Source organism: Cucurbita maxima, unplaced genomic scaffold (genome assembly GCF_002738345.1).
Source record: "Cucurbita maxima cultivar Rimu unplaced genomic scaffold, Cmax_1.0 Cma_Scf00007, whole genome shotgun sequence".
NCBI classification, from domain to species: Eukaryota; Viridiplantae; Streptophyta; class Magnoliopsida; order Cucurbitales; family Cucurbitaceae; genus Cucurbita; species Cucurbita maxima.
In genome coordinates this window covers 282,800-300,602 of record NW_019272023.1, presented here as the reverse complement: position 1 = coordinate 300,602, position 17,803 = coordinate 282,800, and the positions used below count along the sequence as shown (strand labels likewise).

Here is a 17,803-nt window from a genome sequence, read left to right as displayed (position 1 = left end):
CCGCTGATATCACTCCCAAGTTTAGCAACGGACCACGTTGAAGCTTCAACCTCCAACCACGGCAGCTACGAACTTTACAAGTACATAATGTATACAAATTTAGTACTAACACTTTGTAATTTGAACCTATCTATTTGATATACGAACAATTAAATCGATAAATAAATTCGATATCAAATTAAATTATGTTTTCCTGGTCTGAATTAATGAAACAATAGATCATATAATATGGTTAATTTGATAGGCGTGACTATTTTAGAAATTTGATGGTTTTGTTTTTATTTTGGGAATGTATGGTCACAAATTTCCTGCGATTAAAAAGGTTAAAAGGAAACCACACGTCTTTTCAGGAATTGATGTCGTTCTTTTTCCCATGTGGTTGGCATTCCCACTTTTGGTTCATTTCTTAAACTTTTAAAATGTTATTGTTTTTGGTATTTAATATAATTTTACAATCTAAAATTATTTTATGTGTGTTTTTTTTTTTTTTTTTTTAATTCAAACCTTATAAGTAAATGTTTAAAATTTGAAATCACGAATAAGGATAAAAAAGTATTTGAAATCTGGCTAAATTATAAATTAGTATATAAATGTTAATATTCCTGTCTGTTAATTACTAAATTTTAAAAAGTGATAATTGTTTTTTTAGAAGATAACACTACATATTTTTCTTAACCCTCCCAAAATTTCTTATAATGGGCGGTTAGATGAATAATTTTCCCTATAAAATGGGTGGGGGATCTGTCTAAGGTCCATGAGACGGAGAATTAAATTGTGAGAGACTGTTCTTCTGCAGCGATATAGGAAGTCGTATCTCCGGAGTCAGATCAATAATTGTACGTGGTTCGATTTCTCTGCTCTGCAATCTCTTTAATCAGGCCTATATTTCTATATAGAATTACAGTTCGTTTTGCTTTATGCTTAATTTGTAGTTGTCGTTTGCTTCAGTCTGGTCTGGATTAGCGAAAATGGTTGGGCCTGCGAGACCTCTTTTTGTGCTATTTGGTTCTTCCATAGTTCAATTGAGCTTTAGCAATGGCGGATGGGGTTCTATTATTGCCGATTTGTACTCCCGCAGGGTATGTTCTTAGTCTCTCTGGAGAATTCTGGTTCTTTCTCGTTTCCGCTTCGTTTCATGTTTTTATGTTTATTCTTGCTGGTTTCTTTTGGTTCCAATGAAGTTTGACTATCGAAAATGGCATAGTTGAGGAGTAGTATTCACCTCCTGAACGTAACTCTTGAAATTTGGCATGCTTGTTGTCATGTTGCGGATAATTTTTTGCGAACAATAGACCAGAATGGCTACTATTTAAAAATTACAGGTTCAAAATGGACTATAATTGATTTTTGTTCTAAAACATGCGTGATGACTTTCCTTGGCATGTTCTCACCGTTGGCTTCCCTTGAATGGTTTGGAAAGTCCTCGCGGATTTCTAACTATTTCCTTCTTTCGTTTGATGAGATTTTGATCCGTTCTGAGAGCTCAATTTGTAGATCTCATACCTTTGTTGGTCTCCTGATTAAGTTTCTCTGCAACTCCACAGGCAGATATCTTGCTACGCGGCTATAGTGGTTGGAATTCTAGGCAGGCTCTACAGGTTTTGCATCATGTCTTTCCAAAGGTACATTGCTGTGTTGCTGAAACTTTAGTTCAAGGATTGAAAAAAACAGTAAGATAATTGAATTGGCCTTTTGCAAAATGTCTTGAAACCAAAATTTGCTATCTCTGACAGTCTTCTTGAACAGTAGTAGTTCATGTTTACCAATGAATAGTGTGGTTCTGTGAAGACAGCATGAAGCCCCTTCATGGCTCTGAAAATTAGCACCAGATCCTGCTAGCGACTGTTTGTATTAATTGTGTTTTGGGTCGGTCTTTCTGCTCCGATACCATGTTAAATCAAACCGTAAAATCATAAGTTCTTGTCGAAGTGTTTTATGTAAACATTCTCAATAAAACATGTTTCAACTTTTACTAAATATCATGTTTTTGTTCAATTGAGTGGATATTTTGAAGCTAATGTTTTAAAGATATGTTGCCTCTCAGGACAGTGCCATTCAACCTTCATTGGTGATAGTCTACTTTGGTGGCAATGATGCAGTGCTTCCTTTCCCTTCTTCCCAGAAGACTTTGGTGCCACTTCCTGAATACGTAGAGAACATGAAGAAGATAGGCATTCATCTCAAGGTGAACTGTTAATATACTCTTAATCTTGCATCAATCGATTTTTTCCTCTGCTTATTCGTCTAAAACATTTGTCAGAGCCTCTCAGAGAAAACCCGAGTCATCTTCCTCACAGCTCCGCCCGTGAGCTATGCTCTAATTAAAGAAAAACTGAGGTGTGCTCATATTGATATACGCATATTTTGTTATGAACATGCTCGCTTTTTAAACCCCAATGCCTCATTTTATGTCCTGATTGATCCAGCGAGGAACATGCCAAATGTCGAACTCTTGAATCATGTCGTAAATACGCGGAGGCTTGTAAAGAACTTTGCAAGAAGATTGACGTGAAATGCATAGATGTGTGGAGTGCAATTCAAAAGAGAGATGACTGGCTCACTTCTTGCTTCACGTTAGTAGTTAGTTCATAGAGGAGGATCATCTTTGATCCTTTTTGAATGGATTGAATCAGTTGTTTGTGGTTATTTCAGGGATGGAATTCATTTAACAGCAGAAGGGAGCCAGATAGTTGCAGAGGAAATTTGTAAGGTTTTGGAAGAGGCAGACTGGGAACCAAGTTTGCACTGGAAAGAATTGCCTATTGAATTTGGTAGTCCAACTAAGCCATCCAGCCCTGCAAGGCAATGGTAATCGATTCTTCGTTTACATCATACGAAGTGGATTATTATTATTATTATTTTCATTTATTAAAGTCCACGATTAAATGTTTTTGCATGTATTGACTCTCGGCTGTGCGAATGGGAATGGATCTCTCACATCTCCCTTGCAAACGTAGGCATATGGATTAAGGTTGGAATTGTCATTTGATTTTTTTATTATTTATAAATAATCAAAATAATAAATATTCCTTGGAATTTAGTTAGAGTAATAAAAATAACAAAATTTTATATGAAATAGTTAAAATAATATAAAATACTAATATTTTAATATTTGGTTTATATTAGGTTTTAAGAAGTGAAATCTCTTAGAAACAGGCAAAGATATAAAATATATTTGATGAAAATGCTAACAAAAATTAAAATAAAATAAAAATCTTTTAGTTCCATACCGTCATTGGAATAATAATTATCCGTGTAATTGGTTAGATATAAAATTAAAATTTATATTTAATAGATTTATTTTTAATTAAAATAAGAAATAAATATAAATATATTATAGACTAAATAAGTATAATTAGAAATTTTAAAATTTGAAACTCAATTAATTAATTGAAAATCTATCCCATTTAAATATATAATTTAAAACTAACTCACTACGGTTGAAATGATAACGTGTAAATGCAGGCCCAAAAAGAAGAAAAGTCCTTGACTGCAACTTTTGGAGTCCGACACAGTGATGGGCTCATTCATTGGGCTCAGCCCACTCCTACAGATCAATGGGCTTCTTTATCGATCAAAGTAGCCCATCATGTGTAGCATTTGAGATTTATTCCTTTTCTAATAAATAAATAAACCTTATTAAATAGGTATATGCTGTTTGTGTGCGTGTCTTGTGTGTCAGAACATAGCTAAATAAATAAATTATTAGCTCGTAAACCATTAATTCGTGTGAAGCTGATTTTAATTTTAAATTTTAAAATTTTATTAGTACAGGTTTAAAGTTTAAACATATCTAGTTAGGTATTATGTTTATTAACTGTTTAGGCTATGTATTGATCCACTGAATTAAGTTTAATTAATTCGTCTCCAGAGGTTAGTGAATAATTAATTTAGATCCAACGTTTATCTTAAGGAATATTGAAAACACAATTAAATAATATGAAGAGAAATTGTATTCGGATAGCATCTTTCCCCCTCTTTTAACGCTAGGAATTAACAATACATATTTAATTTCATAATTTTGACTCCATTGTACGACCAATCAAAATTAGACTTAAATAAATAAATAAAGCAAAGTAGAAACAGAGGGAGTTTGACGTAATTGATGGCATTGGGACTTAAATCAACAACATCAATAATAATAATAATAATAATAAATTACAATTATTTAGTTTTCTATTAATTTGTAATAGACTATTAAACTTTTAACTTTTTTTTATCTATAAAATTATTAAATTAAAAGTTGAAGGTTTAGAATATTTTATTTGTTAAATAAATTAAAAATATATTAGACACATATATTAAAGTTACACGACCGACCTATTTATCTGGACTTAAAATTTTATAGATTTTATTTGTAATTTAATTTAATAAGAAACAAAACAAAAAGAATCTTAAAAAAACAATAATAAATACAAAAATAAAAGGATGGAGTGAAAAACAAGTGGAACACGTCTCTCTCTCTCTCTCTCTCACACTCTTTTTCTCATTGTGGAGAGGAAAGAGGGTCATGGAAGATTGGGAATGAGAGGCACGGTGCATTTGCTTCATCCCAACCAATAATATTCATTTTTTAATAATTCAATTTCCTTTCTCTTCAATTAAATTCTTTTTTTTTAGTACAAATTGTATTTAATATAATACATTATTTTACTTGGACGACCAATTAACACAAAATTAGGCATTATTTTGTTTCCTTTTTAAAGTTGTTTTCGTGAATTCCAAATTAAAAAAAAAAAAAAAAAGACTTATTTGGTCGTATCCTGATTGTATATAAATAATTAACTTCTAAAAGAAAAAACTTATTTATTCTTATTTCTAAAAAAGCTAAATTATTTTAAATAAAAAATTATTGTCTCGAGTTTGATACTTACCTGTTTGAAGAAATTCTTAAAGCAAAAGTTAAAATTTTAATGGCTATTTTATTTAAAAAATAAATAAAAGTATGTTCTATCTCATCTTGTTTCTTTCTTCTTAGTTGTAAAAAGTAGAATATATATGAGTAATAAATTCTTATTGACACCTGTGGAGTTGATTATCAATTATGTGTTTATATTTAAATCTTCGAAAAAAAAGTTTATTTAAATTGTTACTATTAATTTCAAAAGTAAACATCTCAAGTTTTTTTTAAAAAATAAAAATAATAGGGGAGTAGAATGGTCCTAAATTGGCAAAAATAAAAATTAAAAAAAAAAAAAAAAACTGGTTAAAGAAAAATTGAAATGTGGGACTCTGCTTAAATTTTAGGTACGAATTTAAATTTTGAACTTTAAGGCTTATAAAAATGGTGACTGAAAAATGTTCAATATCTAACCTATGTAATTTTGTTTACTCCATAAAATTATAAGATTATTTTTTATCTAATCATAATCTACCCTTTTGAAATATTCATTATATAATTGATTTTTTTTGTAGTTATGAATTCATATATATATATATATATATATTTTAACTGTTGCTCATTGTTATTTGAGTTGGAAAAAAAAAAAAAAAAAAAAAAACAACAAAAGGGAGGAAGAAACTAAAGAATGAGAATAAAGCCAAAATAAAGAAAACCAGTAAACATGAAAAATGTGTTGTAATTCCTTTTTGGTTTTCTATTTATTGTAGACAACCAAAACACTAAAAGTTGGAAGTATGTATGAAAATTGTGATCCTCAAATAATTCTTACATTGATCAATTTAATTATACCAATACTTCAAATAGATTTTAAAGCAAAGTATTTTTCAAATAGGTATTTTATTTTTAAACAAGAAATTTTTTTCAAAACACCCTATATAATTGGATGAAAAAATAGATTTTTTTTCTCTTCTCATGGATGATTCATTGAGCGGGAATTACTTTCATAGATATTTTCGTTATAAAATTATCGAATTTATGTAGTTAAAGAAAAATAAAAAGATGAAAGGAAAAAGCGAACAATCGGTTCCCACGTATGGACCTTCAGAGTGCGAAAACCGAGGCCTTCATGCAATCAAAATCCGTGGCTTCAATTACAGCTGATAAACATGGAAGCCACCTGCACTCTAACGCTCCCGATCTCTTGTTTACAACCGTTGGATTCGAATACTTTTTTTTTCAAATATCGACGACTCTGTGGACCCCATTTCCATATATTCCACGCGCGTAGGCTCGACGTATGGTCTACGCATCTCGATAAGATCATTCCAGAACAACCATTACTTAAAGCAGCTTTCTCTGCCTCAGTTTCTCGTCATTTCCTGAATCCTCACCCTTCTTTCTCGCTTTCTTATACGACGCCTTACTGCGGATTTTCCTAATTCCGGTCTTCAGTGTTTCCCTGTAGTTTCATTTCCCGGCGAAAATGGCAGGATCTGGAGTTGTAGCTGTGTACGGGAACGGAGCTCTCACCGAGACAAAGCAATCCCCCTTCTCCGTGAAAGTCGGATTGGCTCAAATGCTCCGCGGCGGCGTCATTATGGACGTCGTCAACGCCGAGCAGGCTCGCGTTGCTGAAGAGGCCGGAGCCTGCGCCGTCATGGCCCTTGAACGAGTCCCCGCTGACATCCGAGCCCAAGGCGGCGTCGCCAGAATGAGCGACCCTCAACTCATTAAGGAAATCAAACAAGCCGTCACGATTCCGGTCATGGCGAAGGCTCGAATCGGTCATTTCGTTGAAGCACAAATTCTGGAGGCCATTGGTATCGACTACGTGGATGAGAGCGAGGTGCTTACTCTCGCCGATGAAGAAAACCACATCAACAAGCACAATTTCCGCATTCCCTTCGTCTGCGGCTGCCGCAACCTTGGCGAGGCGCTGCGGCGCATTCGCGAAGGTGCGGCGATGATCAGAACCAAGGGCGAGGCCGGCACCGGCAATATCATTGAGGCGGTGCGCCACGTGCGGTCCGTGATGGGGGATATCAGGCTGCTGAGGAACATGGATGACGATGAGGTCTTCACGTTCGCCAAGAAGCTTGCTGCGCCGTACGATTTGGTGCTGCAGACGAAGCAGCTTGGGAGGCTCCCGGTAGTTCAATTTGCCGCCGGTGGTGTAGCAACGCCAGCCGATGCAGCGTTGATGATGCAGCTCGGTTGTGACGGCGTGTTCGTCGGGTCCGGTGTGTTCAAGAGCGGCGACCCAGCGAAACGAGCCAGAGCGATTGTCCAGGCCGTTACTCATTACAACGATCCAGAGGTGCTGGCGGAAGTGAGCTGTGGGCTCGGCGAGGCAATGGTCGGGCTGAACTTGAACGACAAGGTTGAAAGGTTCGCCAGTAGATCGGAGTAGGTTATCTTCTCCGGGGATTCTGTGTGTGTTGGATCTGGGAACTTATAGTTTCTAGCAATTTACGACTAATAGCTATAAGGACTTCGATTTCCTGTTGGATTGAATTGCTTTCAAATCCCCTCTTTATTCCTTCTAGAACATCTTCAGTTATAATGTTACTTCAACAATCCTCTGTGTTTCATTTATGGATTTTTTACACCTTTGAATGTATTGGATTTCTCAAGATTATAACAACAATCCCTACATGCATTCCTTCAACTTGCTTCAAGCTATTTAGCTTCGATTCAGAACAATGTAATTGAGAAATTGTACAAAAAAAAGGAATTAGAAGCGAATATGGATGGTCTCAGCTGTTCTTACCCACCGCTTGCAAGAGGATAAGCAATTGGAGGAAGTAGTAAGAAACTCCTCCGATTGTTGCGTATTGTAGTTTCTCCGGCCCTTCGACGGCCGGGAAGTCGCTCTCATTGGCACGATTGAAGCCTCCAGCCAGCCACCCTAAGTTCTTGTATCCTTCTTTGTATAACTTCACCACTGCGACCAAAGACCTGACCAAGAAGACAAGAATTCACCCTAAGGTTAAATATTTACATATTGTGTTTATACTCTGTGAAAATGTGCAGTGGGCAGGAAGGGCTATATAGACATTATACTTTCCAATCCTTGCATTACGGTATTACAGAGATCTTAGGTTAAATTATAAGTTTGATACATAAACATCCAAACATGTATGTAGATATTCTATCGCTTCAACTAGTGTTCAATTGAATACTTCAAATGAAGTTGAAATATACAAAATTAGAAGTTTAAGAACAATTAAACAAAAATTTAAACTTCAAACAACTTAGATTCTTATGAAGTTCATGTACTAAAGATACACATTAAAGCTTGTATGATAAGACGCCAAAGACAAAATGGCGTTTTATCCAAAATTCTTATTCAACTTTATATTTTAAAAAGTAACCTTTCTTTATGCCAAAGGTAAGTCTAAAGAGTACCTTATTCTGCAAATTCACTAAAAGCAAAAAGTATTTCTACACTGAGGGTTATCTTAAAACGAAAAAAGAAATTATTTAATGTGACCACCACTATTGACTATGTAGGAGCTAAAAAGTAAGAAATAAATATATTGATCAAATAACAATTTCCTAGTTTTTCTCTGTATCTAATGGCACAAAATTACCAATCCTTAGTGTTCGTTTCTTCCAAAACTGAAGTTCTAAGGAATTAGCCGAAGAAACGTTGGCAGCCTGCAGCCACAAGAAATCAGCCACTAAGAGTGGATTGAATTGCAAAAACTAAAAATCTCACCTTAGCCCTTCGCCACAAGCCACAAGGAGCTTGGCGTTCTTATCAGGAACAGCCGCCTCCACTTCACGAATAAAATCAGGATTCAAGGTCGTCAGGTATTGGCCAGTCCAAAGTCCAATGTAGCCAAAATGCACCCATTTCTTCAAAAGACCAATAGGACCATTATCCTCGTCCTTCACAAACAGCGGCACATGCACTGACCCTCTCACTCTAGCTTTCTCCCACTCCCATGCCGGTCTTATGTCCAAAAGTCTAAACCCCTCCGAATCTATGGTCGTCACTGCTTCCTTTGGCCTAATTGCCTGAACCTCGCCGGACTTCAGGAGCTCCTGAGCATTTTCGGCGACGGCTCTCACCTGAGATATGGCGGTCCTCCGCCCGGTGAGCGGCGACGTTGGTCGTTGCCTTATGGGTGTACCGTAAAGATGAGTGAGCTGTACCGCCATCGCTTCACTCCTTACGGTCTCAAGTCTCAACTTATCCAATGCCAAATGGCAACTTCTCTGTTGCTACTCAAAACGTGCCATCGCTGTCACTTCCGTTCTGTTCAAAAAGATGCCAAACAAACAGGCCCTTATTTTCCTCCTTGAGAACCTTTTATGGGCCTTTTCCTTTCCACGAATCAGCCCACTGGAGTTCATGCAATGACCATTTGTTTGCCCAGATAACAGGACTTGTAATTTTTGTTGGACTATATACTAAAATAAACTAAGTAAACAGGAATATGGTATTCAATTTGCGAAGGACCTTATTTCAACCTAAGATGGAAATAACATACAATGTGGACAGATCTCATGAATTTCTTCTTACTTCATCTACTAAAGCTCCAAGTGGAAAGATTGTGCAGACTGACTTCATAGCATGATCCACTCGGACATGCTAGCTACTATCCGTCTCGTAAATCTTGTGCTAAAGGATATCCATGAATCTGAAACCATTCAGGCATGTGAAAATTTTCATACAGAATGGGTTTGACGTCTTTTCCCAGGGCCAGGTGTTTGAAGAGAGGGAGGAAGTGTTGAAGGGTCACCAACAGGAAGACCTCTAAAAGGTGAAGAAGGCACTGAACAGAGCAAAGGATAAGTGTGTATCTAATAGAATGGAGCATCCGTAATTCCGTTTGAAAAAACCATTATTAGAAGAGAAGTTTCAACCTGATTATCAGAAGGCTATGCTGGAGATAATGGAAGGCATGGGATTCCATTCAATGGTAGCAGCAAGAAGCTAAAAGGGTCGTTGTCAATAGTAACAATTTGTAAGAGATTTCTTTGCATAAATGATAGGTTTTCTACATGTTCTCTGTATTCTCCGCAATTTAAAGACACCTTTTACAATTAAAAAAAAAAAAAAAGAACCCTAAAAATTCTGAATTGATAATCTTCATTTCCATATCCCAGCTCTATATTTAACAGCCAGAACAGAAGTAGAAACTTAGAATCGAAGTATGGCATTGAAGGGAACGGATGAAAAGATGCTGCCAAGAATCAACAAATTTAGAATCTAAATATGAAGTCTTCAATTCAACATCATCTTCTGATAAGTAAAAGCCAAAATCATGGACAAAACCTTTACACAAAATCTGTCATCAAGGGAAATATTTCCTTAATTGAGTTGTACTCCAGGCAAAGAGAAATCTCAGACACTGAACTCAATATAGGTAAATTATTTTACGCTAAAAATATTATTCCTGCTAATTAGAAGAAATACTTACACGCTACCTGTTGATGGCCGATAAGTCGGAAGGCTAAATTTTCCCTCCGGTCATTCTGTCACCAGCGGTCTAGCATATCCTGTACATCTGCAAAAGACCACATATGACAATGGAATAACAAGGGGAAAGTCACAAAAGAGACCGATTAATCAATGTCAAACCTTCAAGACCAGCAGTGAGTAATATACGTTCGGAAAATCAATAGCCTGGCTCAAGAACTCATGCAATCCAGGACGTTCGAATAGGGTCATATAACTGATCTTTGGTTTTCCTTCACATTCCGTCAACAGAGCTTCCAACATTAATTGATGAATAATATAAATTTCAAGGAAAGTTTCAAAAGACTGTAAGCTAGAAAGAGAAATCCAGAGGTACCTTGTCCGAGGATACACATTCCAGCTCGGACCAATTAAATCCAGCTTCTGTTGCTTGAATGCCAGAAACGGCTGGCAACTGGATGCTTCATATGCACAAACCCTGGTTTCATCCAAATTAAGAACCACCTGAATGAGCAATTGAAGTATTTAAAACACTAGCATGGCAAATGCATAAACCTAACCTTGGTTTGATCCCAACCTTATTAACAACAGGTCTCCGAATATAGATAGCAATGATAGCTAAAAGAAATACGGTGGAAGTCCATAACCAACGGAATTTATAATTCAATTCAAAATAACATCTAAACTAGGAAATCACGTACCGATACCGACGCTCTATCATCTAAGAATTCGACGACAAAGATTGCCTCATCTTCGTACTTCTACAATGTCCACAATCGTCAATTTAGCCTCAAAATTTCTTCAAAATTATAAAAGGAAAGAAGAAGACACGACGCACGTTACCGTAATCTTTTCCCAAGGGAGACCTTGACTTCCACGATCATCCACAACACTGAGAGAGCCAACTTTCTTTGCTGAAAACTGATGAAGAGGAAGCTAAGCATCGGGCAAGGGCTTGAAAGAGGGCGCAGATGAGGCAAGAAGAGGGAATCTAACACCAACGCAGGACAAAACCTAAGCCAAAGAAGGAGCACCATGCACGATCTGAACAATTATAGGAGAAATGAAAGAGAGCCAGCCCATCAAAGATCGCCAAACTTGCAGAGACCTCGGCGCGCAGACCTCCATTTTGCCGCCATGGCTCGCCTTGAACGCCTGCTTCTTACTTTTCCTTTCTTAAAATAACTTAATTAATATTCATCCTCTTATTCCAATTTATTGATAATTTTTTCTTTTTTAAATAATTTATTTAAGCTCTTAATTGAATTGTTATTTTTTTTTATATTAATAATAGTAACATTTTTATTTTATCAAATTTTATAATTGGAGAATAAAATTGAATCTTTCAAATTATAGCGTCATAATTTAACACTACAAAAAAATTGGACTATCTTATATATTTTACTCACTATATAAGTGTAAACAGTCCAATTTGTGTTCAAGGTCTTTGCAACTCCTGGCCAGACGACGGAACGATGGGCGTTAATTACTACAAAATTCTTCAGGTTGATCGCAATGCCAATGACGATGACTTGAAGAAAGCGTACAGAATGCTCGCCATGAAGTGGCATCCAGATAAGAACCCTAACAACAAAAGGGACGCCGAAGCCAAATTCAAGAACATTTCGGAGGCTTATGATGTAAGATGTGCGATTCTTCTGATATGTAGTGTAACAATCCACTCGAATTTTTTTTATAGAAATTTCGCATTGATCTGAATTTTATTCCACGATCCCATTTAATGTTAGCCTGTGCGTAGATGCATAATTGAATCGTTTAATCTTTCTGTTTCTACTTAGGTTTTGAGTGATCCTCAAAGACGAGTTGTGTATGATCAGTTAGGAGAGGAGTATTTGAAGGGGCAAACGCCATTGCCAAATGGTTCTTGCAGTAGCTATACTAGCCATGGTTCGTCGACTAAGTTTTGCCGTAACTCGAGAAGTGCCAATGATTTATTTTCGGAATTGTTCGGTTTTCCGAGCCCCTTTGAAGGGATGAGCCACATGAGTGACCCTCGTGCTGCTGCTTATGGATTTCCAAGGGGTTTGTTTGGTGATAATGTATCTGCTTCCCTAAGACCTGGGGCTGGTGGGGCCTCTAGTTATACGAGGAAAGGTGCTGCAATAGAGAGAACTCTGCTGTGTAGTTTAGAAGATCTCTTCATGGGCTGTGTGAAGAAGATGAAGATTGCTAAGGATGCCTTGGATAATATGGGGTTAGTCTCTACAGATTTATTCAGTTAGACTTTTAGGATCTCTCATTTATTTGTAATCTAATTAAACCCAATTCCTGAATTTGATATTTTTCTGAAATGTTGATCGACTTTTTGTGATGCTCTATCTGTTTTCTCGTGATTAGGCTTCTATCCTTGTTAATCTATATGAGAACTTTGCATGCACACTTCCTTGTATTCATTGGATAAAAACAGAGTTACTTGCCTAAAATGAAAAATTGAAGTCTCTTCTAATGTTTTATCTTTCCTTGCAAACATTTCCTCTTTGATATTTCCAAGAGCGTCTGAAATTTTTTTTCCTATCTTGTGCAAATGGGTTTGGAAAGATCTCCGAGAAAGTCAAAAAAAATTCATGTGGGAGCTTCTGATGGGAGTAAAAACAACCCCAGGTAGTATCCAACATATGCTAACCTGCTCTCCCAGTGCTCTATCATTTGCAAAGCTGAAGTAGAGATTCAAGATAATCTTCATTTTCACTAGAATCTGGCCCCGCAGTTCATAATTTTCATGGAATTTTGGTTAAGCACAAACAACACTCTTTGCTTTCTCCTTGGAGGTCAGAAAGCAAGCTAAGCTCCTTTCCTCAATTTAAACCTGACTTCTCTTTGAAGTCTACATGGCCTACTGGCTTAATCCCCCATTGTTCTTTGGACATTTTGAAATGTGAAAAACGAAAGAACCATTTGGGATTGGGAAAAGTCTGAAATTCCTCGTGGGCTCGTATATTCTTGTCTTGAGACCTATTGGTGTGAACTTGGTCAACTCTCTTTGGATCAATTGGGGAGGAGGTTTCAATGTTCATAGTTATAAATTTGTGTGTTTTTTATAACCTTATGATGCTATTCTGTACAGGAGACCTACTACAGTGGAGAAAATCTTGACAGTAGACATCAAGCCTGGATGGAAGAAGGGAACTAAAATTACCTTTCCAGAATTAGGAGATCAGCAACCAAGAGGTATACCCTCGGACCTTGTTCTTACCCTTGATGAGATACCTCATAGAGTTTTCAAAAGGGATGGCAACGATCTTATTACCACCCAAGATATCTCTCTGGTTGAAGCTCTAACAGGGTACACTGTGCATCTAACAACTCTTGATGGACGGAATCTAACGATTCCAATCGATTCAATCGTTGGGCCGACTTATGAAGAAGTCGTGATCGGAGAAGGAATGCCAATTCCCAAGGAAGCTTCGAGGCATGGGAATTTGAGAATCAAGTTCAACGTGAAGTTCCCGGTGGAACTGACTTCAGAGCAAAGAATGGGCATCCATGAGTTACTAACATCTTCATGAAAGATGGTAACTAACTCATTCTACTACTACTGGTCGTATATATCATTTCCTTTCCTTGCTATAGGTAATCTAAGAAGAGAAGTAAATTCATGCTTTAATAAATGAATGACGGTGGTTTAGGAGCTTGAAATTGAATGAATGTTTGATTTCTTCACTATTGCAATTGTCATGTCTGGTGGTGGTGGGTGGTGTGGTGTAGCTGGAAAACTATAATATACTTACATGTCTCCTGCAAGGCCCCCCCCACCCACCCACCCACTAACGCACATCGCTTCCTTGTCATTTAGTAGATGTAGGCATTCATGACGTGGAAGAAGCTGCATCATTTCTTCTGGTTCTTGTCTTCTATTGGACTGCTTTTGTTTTCCTTCTTATATTTAATTTTAAAACATTTGTATAACTTGGCTCTATCTCCTTCTTTAACTTTTATGGGTAGATACTTTTAAATATTTACCTATTACACATAAAATTAAATATTTAGATTTTTTTTTTTTTGTTACACATAAAATTTAAATTTATATCTAATAAATAAATAAAATTTTGAGAATTATTGGATACAAAATTATATACATAATTGAAATTGTGAGGTCTTATTAGATACAAAATTATTATATATATATTTTCTTTTTGAGGTCTTATTAGATACCAAATTATTATATGTTTTTTGAAAATTTAGAGATCAAATGGATGAGATTGCAACTAAATTAGTAATTTAATCTAAATCTTTGTGGTTTAAACCATTTTATTGAAGTTGGGTCTTGTACTTGGGCATACACTCTAGGTGCCTGGAAAATAAAAATAAAAATCAAAAAATAAAAATCAATTGGAATGTTCATGGTTGGGCAACTATAGTGATTGTTCATGTTAAGTTTTGGTCCATAATTTCCTTTGTGTGACAGGTCAATTAAGATTTGCTTATAATCTTTCATCTTAGGGTTAATGTAGGATTCCATGCCGGATTGAAAAGAGGAATCCTGATATCAAAATTTGTCATCGAATGAATGGTGCGAGACAGTGGTCGGAATAGGGCTAGACCCTCTCCATTGTAGAAACATTTTAAAATCTTGAAACTGACTAGACCCTCTCTATTGTAGAAACATTTTGAAATTCATTTTAAAATCGTGGAACTCACCATATGTAATATTATATTAGCATTAATGTTAGGGCGGGCTCTTACAAGGTTTAGGCCCGCGTTCTAAAATCTACTTTCCTTTTGCTGCCATATTTCTGCAAAATATTATTTGTTAAATTTATACACTTTTACCTTAAAACATTTAATTATGTAATAAATTTTAAATTTACTGATTAGTTCTATCAAATGAAGAAATGACTAATGAATGTCCCGCGCTCTTCTTTCCCAAACTCATGCATTAGTCCTTCCTCCATTCATTCCCAATCTCTCTCCCAATTTCCATTTCTTCATGTGACTTCCGATTTCACTTTCTGCTCTCAGATCTCCATTCCGCCATGGAAATGCCCTCCACCACTCCCAAAACCGTCGAGGAAATTTTCAAAGACTATAGCGGTCGCCGCGCCGCTCTTGTTCGAGCCCTCGCTCACGGTCTTGTCTCCCTCTCAATTTTCTCTTCTTTGTTTTACTCTTTTTCCCTCGGAGATCACTGATTTTCCTTTTCTTTTTCCTCTTCTTGTCAGATGTGGATGAATTCTACGGCCTCTGTGATCCAGGTGATTCGTAATTGTAAATTATGCGGAGTTTGTTTGTATATGATTTTTGTACGATGTTTACTGTTTCGTCAAATGTGAATTTTCTTGCTGCTGGTGAATTTAACGAGCCATTGATGCATGATGAGTTGAGATATTATTTTCTAATTTCGTTTAATGACTTAGCGTTGGCAACTGCTTCAGATTGGACGCTTCTTCCTTGAATTCGAAATTTATTTTTTGTGATCTTGATCCTTGCTTCCAGATCCTGGAATTGTTTTTTCGTACACTTACGGTATCTCAATTAACCAGTAACTGTCGCATACCGTAATGTGTTGATTGGTTTTCTATTAATTTAATTTCTTCTCTGATAGCAGGGATTTACTATCTTTTTATGATGCGTCTCATATATTTTTCGCTTTGATTTCTACCTTTTCAGATAAGGAAAATTTGTGCCTTTATGGACATCCCAATGAAACATGGGAAGTGGTTCTTCCAGTAGAAGAGGTTCCACCGGAGCTTCCTGAGCCTGCACTTGGAATTAATTTTGCTAGGGATGGCATGAACAGAAAAGATTGGTTATCTCTAGTTGCTGTACATAGTGATTCCTGGTTGCTTTCTGTGGCTTTCTATCTTGGAGCAAGGCTTAACCGAAACGAAAGGTGAACAATTACGATTTTTTTGTTTGCAGGCAAAAAAAATTTCTCTCTCTAGTTGCTGTACATATTTACTATCTCAAATGTTTTTTTTTTCTTTTTTTGCACTATTTGCAAATACTCTCTGCGACATATGGGTGATAGGTCTATAACCAGACTACTTAAACTAAAAGGATTATACGGCAATTACACTACTTTCTTTCGTTTACCAGCTTATTATGACTGATTTACCTAAACTTGCTTTTATATTGTCTGAATAAATGTTACTGTCTGAATAATTTTGCTTTTAGGAGGTTGAAGAACGACTTTTCTTAACTGTTTATTTGATGTGATTACATAATGAATGTTATTTTGCTATGGAACCGTGCACTAACTTTTTCCGTCTCACTAATTATATAATGACAGAAAGCGTTTGTTTAGCTTGATGAACGATCTTCCCACTGTCTTTGAAGTTGTGACAGAACGGAAGCCTGTCAAAGAGAAGCCTAGTGTAGATAGTGGAAGCAGATCACAAGGAAGCGCGAAGGTTTATTTAGTTGATCATGTTTTTTCAATAATTCACAATTGAATTTTCTGTGTACAATCCTCTCCTGTGGTTCGATGCAATGAATTCTCGGGAGGGATTGAAGGATGTTGTCCTTGTCGATTGTCGATTTTCATACAATTGTCTAACCAAATTTTGGTAAAACAAACTTCTGATCACACACATCAGAAGCTTAACTTGACAGTTGATATATTACTATCATGTCTATTAAAGATTTAGCTTCAAATCCTTCACCTTATAAATGTGATATATTACTATCATGTCCTCTTAAAGCATTTGTAGTTAACAAATTGTTTAAAACTTCTGAGTAGCTATTAACTTGATAGCTCTCTATTATAGAGATCCAATGATGGGCAAGTGAAAAGCAATCCTAAACTTGCTGAACAGAGTTATGAGGAGGATGTCGATGAACATAGCGAAACCCTCTGCGGTAGCTGTGGTGAAAATTACAGTGCAGACGAGTTCTGGATTGGCTGTGACATCTGCGAAAGGTGGTACCACGGAAAGTGCGTAAAGATAACACCTGCTAAGGCTGATAGTATCAAACAATATAAATGTCCATCTTGCAGCATGAAGAAGGGCAGGCAGTAGAAACTAAAATGCAGACGAAGGGCCAAAAAGTGCGAATGCCCGGAATTTAAGTGACTGATGAAGCGTAGCAACAATATTTCTATATGGATGTATGAATTTGTAGTTTATATGATCATCTCTCATAGGTGTTTTGGATCCTGAAGTTGACCTATCTCAACTGTATCTCCTTATTTAATTATGCTGGTATATATATTGTTTACTTTAGGACGACTTTCTCAACATGTCCTCAAGAGTATTGGAACTTCATGATCCACTCTTCTCCTTGTATTTCAAATTGTCACACAACCTTTACCCTATTTTTATCTTAGAAGAAGAAACCATCAAAACGACCGGCTGATTTCAGCGAGCTGTTCAGAAGTCATCTTGGCTCCACCAGCAGCAGCAGCAGCAGCTTCAGGACATTGCCCTTCCCCAGCTACAGCTCATCACCCACCTATCTTTTCGATAAAAAGTGGTCGGTTTTTAAAGGTTATTAAAATGACATATTTCATTTGTAAGAAGATTTTCCATATGTTTCATATTAAAGAAAGGGCTTCACGACAATAAACT

At 36.3% G+C, this 17,803-nt stretch overlaps 5 protein-coding genes across 21 annotated transcripts; 4 read left to right on the top strand and 1 right to left on the bottom strand.

Annotated features, from left to right (window-relative positions):
- Positions 1–736: 736 nt before the first annotated feature.
- LOC111482210 (GDSL esterase/lipase At2g38180-like) lies at positions 737–3,724 on the top strand. Of its 3 annotated transcripts, none has more exons than XM_023127898.1 (9): positions 737–843; positions 949–1,079; positions 1,545–1,622; positions 2,045–2,185; positions 2,261–2,337; positions 2,427–2,573; positions 2,653–2,808; positions 2,958–2,971; positions 3,466–3,724. In XM_023127898.1, the coding sequence occupies exons 2-8, from the start codon at positions 969–971 to the stop codon at positions 2,968–2,970; spliced, it is 723 nt and encodes a 240-aa protein (XP_022983666.1). In that variant the 5' UTR covers positions 737–843; positions 949–968; the 3' UTR covers position 2,971; positions 3,466–3,724. The 3 variants fall into 3 exon arrangements, with proteins under 3 accessions (XP_022983666.1, XP_022983664.1, XP_022983665.1); XM_023127896.1 differs by having other exon boundaries at positions 2,912–2,971; XM_023127897.1 differs by lacking the exon at positions 2,958–2,971.
- Positions 3,725–6,183: 2,459 nt separating this feature from the next.
- Positions 6,184–7,490, top strand: LOC111481529 (probable pyridoxal 5'-phosphate synthase subunit PDX1). The gene has a single exon (XM_023126987.1). The coding sequence runs from the start codon at positions 6,327–6,329 to the stop codon at positions 7,251–7,253; it is 927 nt and encodes a 308-aa protein (XP_022982755.1). The 5' UTR covers positions 6,184–6,326; the 3' UTR covers positions 7,254–7,490.
- Positions 7,483–11,450, bottom strand: LOC111481530 (rhodanese-like domain-containing protein 10). 15 transcript variants are annotated; one of them, XM_023126992.1, is made up of 8 exons: positions 11,118–11,450; positions 10,976–11,035; positions 10,651–10,778; positions 10,437–10,546; positions 10,276–10,354; positions 9,719–10,143; positions 8,565–9,627; positions 7,483–7,801 (listed from the first exon to the last, which is right to left on the bottom strand). In XM_023126992.1, exons 7-8 carry the CDS (start codon positions 9,008–9,010, stop codon positions 7,600–7,602), a joined length of 648 nt encoding a protein of 215 aa, XP_022982760.1. In that variant the 5' UTR covers positions 9,011–9,627; positions 9,719–10,143; positions 10,276–10,354; positions 10,437–10,546; positions 10,651–10,778; positions 10,976–11,035; positions 11,118–11,450; the 3' UTR covers positions 7,483–7,599. The 15 variants fall into 15 exon arrangements, 13 of the variants coding, with proteins under 13 accessions (XP_022982760.1, XP_022982761.1, XP_022982767.1 ...); XM_023126993.1 differs by having other exon boundaries at positions 8,565–10,143; positions 11,113–11,450; XM_023126999.1 differs by having other exon boundaries at positions 8,565–10,143; positions 10,651–10,752; positions 11,113–11,450.
- Positions 11,451–11,689: 239 nt separating this feature from the next.
- LOC111482403 (dnaJ homolog subfamily B member 1-like) lies at positions 11,690–14,180 on the top strand. Its single transcript, XM_023128158.1, has 3 exons — positions 11,690–11,914; positions 12,074–12,489; positions 13,360–14,180. The coding sequence occupies exons 1-3, from the start codon at positions 11,750–11,752 to the stop codon at positions 13,799–13,801; spliced, it is 1,023 nt and encodes a 340-aa protein (XP_022983926.1). The 5' UTR covers positions 11,690–11,749; the 3' UTR covers positions 13,802–14,180.
- Positions 14,181–15,143: 963 nt separating this feature from the next.
- Positions 15,144–17,507, top strand: LOC111482198 (PHD finger protein ALFIN-LIKE 1-like). Its single transcript, XM_023127879.1, has 5 exons — positions 15,144–15,362; positions 15,455–15,487; positions 15,903–16,125; positions 16,525–16,645; positions 17,003–17,507. The coding sequence occupies exons 1-5, from the start codon at positions 15,269–15,271 to the stop codon at positions 17,252–17,254; spliced, it is 723 nt and encodes a 240-aa protein (XP_022983647.1). The 5' UTR covers positions 15,144–15,268; the 3' UTR covers positions 17,255–17,507.
- Positions 17,508–17,803: the final 296 nt, after the last annotated feature.

Coding starts and splice junctions, on each gene's coding strand:
- LOC111481530 (XM_023126993.1), bottom strand. CDS start 9,010: ATGGCGGTACAGCTCACTCATCTTTACGGTACACCCATAAGGCAACGA. Junction 7,802..8,564: donor GCTTGTGGCGAAGGGCTAAG/GTGAGATTTTTA, acceptor CTTCTTGGTCAG/GTCTTTGGTCGCAGTGGTGA.
- LOC111482210 (XM_023127896.1), top strand. CDS start 969: ATGGTTGGGCCTGCGAGACCTCTTTTTGTGCTATTTGGTTCTTCCATA. Junction 2,186..2,260: donor AGATAGGCATTCATCTCAAG/GTGAACTGTTAA, acceptor AACATTTGTCAG/AGCCTCTCAGAGAAAACCCG. Junction 2,574..2,652: donor TGGCTCACTTCTTGCTTCAC/GTTAGTAGTTAG, acceptor TGGTTATTTCAG/GGATGGAATTCATTTAACAG.
- LOC111481529 (XM_023126987.1), top strand. CDS start 6,327: ATGGCAGGATCTGGAGTTGTAGCTGTGTACGGGAACGGAGCTCTCACC.
- LOC111482198 (XM_023127879.1), top strand. CDS start 15,269: ATGGAAATGCCCTCCACCACTCCCAAAACCGTCGAGGAAATTTTCAAA. Junction 16,126..16,524: donor AGGCTTAACCGAAACGAAAG/GTGAACAATTAC, acceptor ATATAATGACAG/AAAGCGTTTGTTTAGCTTGA. Junction 16,646..17,002: donor GATCACAAGGAAGCGCGAAG/GTTTATTTAGTT, acceptor TCTCTATTATAG/AGATCCAATGATGGGCAAGT.
- LOC111482403 (XM_023128158.1), top strand. CDS start 11,750: ATGGGCGTTAATTACTACAAAATTCTTCAGGTTGATCGCAATGCCAAT. Junction 11,915..12,073: donor ACATTTCGGAGGCTTATGAT/GTAAGATGTGCG, acceptor GTTTCTACTTAG/GTTTTGAGTGATCCTCAAAG. Junction 12,490..13,359: donor GATGCCTTGGATAATATGGG/GTTAGTCTCTAC, acceptor TATTCTGTACAG/GAGACCTACTACAGTGGAGA.